Raw genomic sequence first — 2,659 nt, forward strand, 5'->3', positions numbered from 1 at the left:
TACGGCGGTTCGCCGTATCCGCCATAACCGCCGTAGGGCGGTGGATATCCATAAGGTGGTGGCGGATATGCCCACGGTGGTGGGAATCGCCACTGGTTCTGGTCCGGCTGCGGCTGGTTCGAAGGTCCAGGCGCAGGATACGGTGGATATCCGTAGTATGGGTTGTAGTATGGGTGAGGAGGGTAGCGTGGCCTCGGCCCAGTATGGGCCGGCGGAGTCTGGACCGTTGGTCCGACTGCTACCGTAGTTGTGGCTGGCTGGTTGGCCGATTGACCACCGTACAAAATTGGTCGCGGGCCGGTTGGGCCCCGCGGCATATGTCGGACCGTTCGGCCCGACGAAGAGCTGGGCTGACTGCTGGCTGCTGCCGCATTGACCAGGAGTCCGGTGTGGTCGGAGAATGTCCCTGGTGGCCAATATTGCGGCGGGATGGCCCGAGGTGGCATGGGCTGACTCCGCGGTAGCGGTGTATCAGCCCGGGGTCCGGGTCCAACTGACATGTTGGCCAGCTGTTCAGCAGTTAAGTTAGCTCTGATATTCGGTACCTGTACACTCGGTGGCCGGTTGGACGACCGAGTGGAAGATCTGCCAGACCGGGATTCCGGTCTTGAGTAAGGATGTGATCGGCCGCTTCGGTCGGAGTCGTCAGAGCGGTCGGTGCGTCGTCGTCCTTCCATAGTTCTGTGGGGACACTGTTGCGAGACCAATTGCGCTACGTTAGACTCCTACCTAGGGTTAGTTTAGCGTTGTAGGTTAGCTACTTCTAAGCTACCTATATCAGATAAGCAACCGATCCATTAAAGTTAAGGTTAGTTAGTTAAGGTAACGGGCCTGCAGCGTTGGCTGTGACCCCTATTAAAATTTAAGGCCTATGCTTAAAGTCCTTTAAATTAGGCCAATTAAGTTATTTTAAGTCATTCTGTCCAGCCTTATCAACCGTCTTGTCCAATACGCCCGGTTGGAGCGTATTGGCCTTCTGCTTTTTGCTGGTTAAGGTTTTCTCTGATTTTTCTCGGCCCACAGTTATGCGGGTGAGAAGGTCTTTGTCTGCCTCATCATCAGCGACTCTGTCCTCTTCTAGGACCTGCTGAGCCGTAAGGGTTGCCTTCGGCTTTTTAAGGGTCTTTAGCTTTTTTGGCTTTTCAGGCAGGCTCTGACTTGGTAGACTTGGCTTAGGTTCAGGTTTGTCAGGTGCGGCCGTTGGTTTATCGGGTCCCGCGGGTACTGACTCTGGGTCAATGACGGCTAATGGCTGGTTCTGGAGTTTGGTCAAGGCTGGCGTTTCGAAGTCCGGTTTGGCCTTCCGAGGCCGGCCACGGCCACGTTTCGGGGCCGGTTCTTCAGGTTGTGGTTCGGGCCCTTTAAGGCCAGGTATCTTCAGAGTCTTTTGCTGCTCTTCCACGAGTTTCTTGGAAGGGCCCTTTCCGGGCTTTTGCTTCTTCAGCAGCTTCTCCAGTTTGGTGGTTGCACCTTCCGACTCTGTGGGTTCAGGTTCTGCGTCGCCACCCTTCTTCTTGGTTGAACGGGTGATTCGGCGACTTGGGCCGTCCGGGTTTAGGTACGGCTTCAAACGGTCGACACATACGGTGAGTTCTTCACCGGTGTCTCGCTCTCGGATCCAGTAAGTGTTTGGCTTAGGAATTCCGAGAATGATGTAGATGCCCTCATACTTGTTTGGATTGGTCGGGTCATCCACCATGTTCTTCAGGGTGACCAAGTCCCGCTTCTTGAACTCGGCCTGGGCCTTCTTTTTGTTGTAGATGGCCGCATCCCGTAGGAACCCTTCTTCAATGCGCGTTTTCGCGATTTCATGCGCCCGGTTCAGGCGCTGCTGCATCCTCTCGACATAACGTTCGTTAGTCGTAAAAGTTTCTGGGACGTTGGTCCCAGCGAGGACGTCTTGCGGTATGGTCATTTCCCGTCCATACAGCATGTGGTATGGCGAGAATCCAGTGGTGGCGTGAACGGCACGGTTCATGCCGGAAATCACGTAAGGTAAGGCCCGGTGCCAACGATGTTCATCGCCAGCTCCGCCAAAGCCGCGAATTCCGTCCCAGATGGTTTGCATCTGGCGTTCGACTTGGCCTTGGCCCTCCGGGTGGTAAGCGGAACCGAACGTTTGTTCGATGCCGAAGATTTTCGCCACTTTGGCGAAGGATTTTGCCGTAAAATGCGTACCCCGGTCGGAGTGCATTGTGTGTGGCATTCCATATTTGAGGACAACTTCCTCGACGAAGAACTTCTCGAACTCTTTGGCCGAGTTTGTTTTGGTCGGCCGAGCTATGGTGAACTTCGTCATCTGGTCGACCACTACGGCGATGTATCGGTATTTCTTGGTTTCCGTCACCGGTAATGGTCCTTTGAAGTCGGCGAAGACGCGGTACCAAGGCGCAACAGCGTCAGTCGGCTGCAGCTTACCGTAGGTAGCTCGCCGCGGTACTTTGCCGAAGATGCACGTCTGACATCGGTCGATGTAGTCGTGAATATCGCTGCTCATACGGTCCCAGTAGTACCTGAGCTTGGCGGCTTCAATGGTCTTGCGGTATCCAAAATGATTCCCTGTTTTTCCATCATGGAGGGACTGGATAATGTTCTTCCGCATGAAGAGTGGAATGACAAGTCTCCGTTCGAGCTTGGCATTGATTTCGGTGAGTCGGTA

At 54.5% G+C, this 2,659-nt stretch overlaps 1 protein-coding gene across 1 annotated transcript; it reads right to left on the minus strand.

Annotated features, from left to right (window-relative positions):
* Nucleotides 1-904: 904 nt before the first annotated feature.
* On the minus strand, nt 905-1,699 carry LOC129600257 (proteoglycan 4-like). Its single transcript, XM_055498722.1, has one exon. It carries the CDS (start codon nt 1,697-1,699, stop codon nt 905-907), a length of 795 nt encoding a protein of 264 aa, XP_055354697.1.
* Between the last annotated feature and the right edge of the window lie 960 nt (nt 1,700-2,659).

Source organism: Paramacrobiotus metropolitanus, unplaced genomic scaffold (assembly GCF_019649055.1).
Source record: "Paramacrobiotus metropolitanus isolate TYO unplaced genomic scaffold, Prichtersi_v1.0 Parri_scaffold0000168, whole genome shotgun sequence".
Lineage (NCBI taxonomy): Eukaryota > Metazoa > Tardigrada > Eutardigrada > Parachela > Macrobiotidae > Paramacrobiotus > Paramacrobiotus metropolitanus.

What these genes read in the sequence shown, in the direction of transcription:
- LOC129600257 (XM_055498722.1), bottom strand. Translation starts at nt 1,699, where the DNA reads ATGGTGGATGACCCGACCAATCCAAACAAGTATGAGGGCATCTACATC.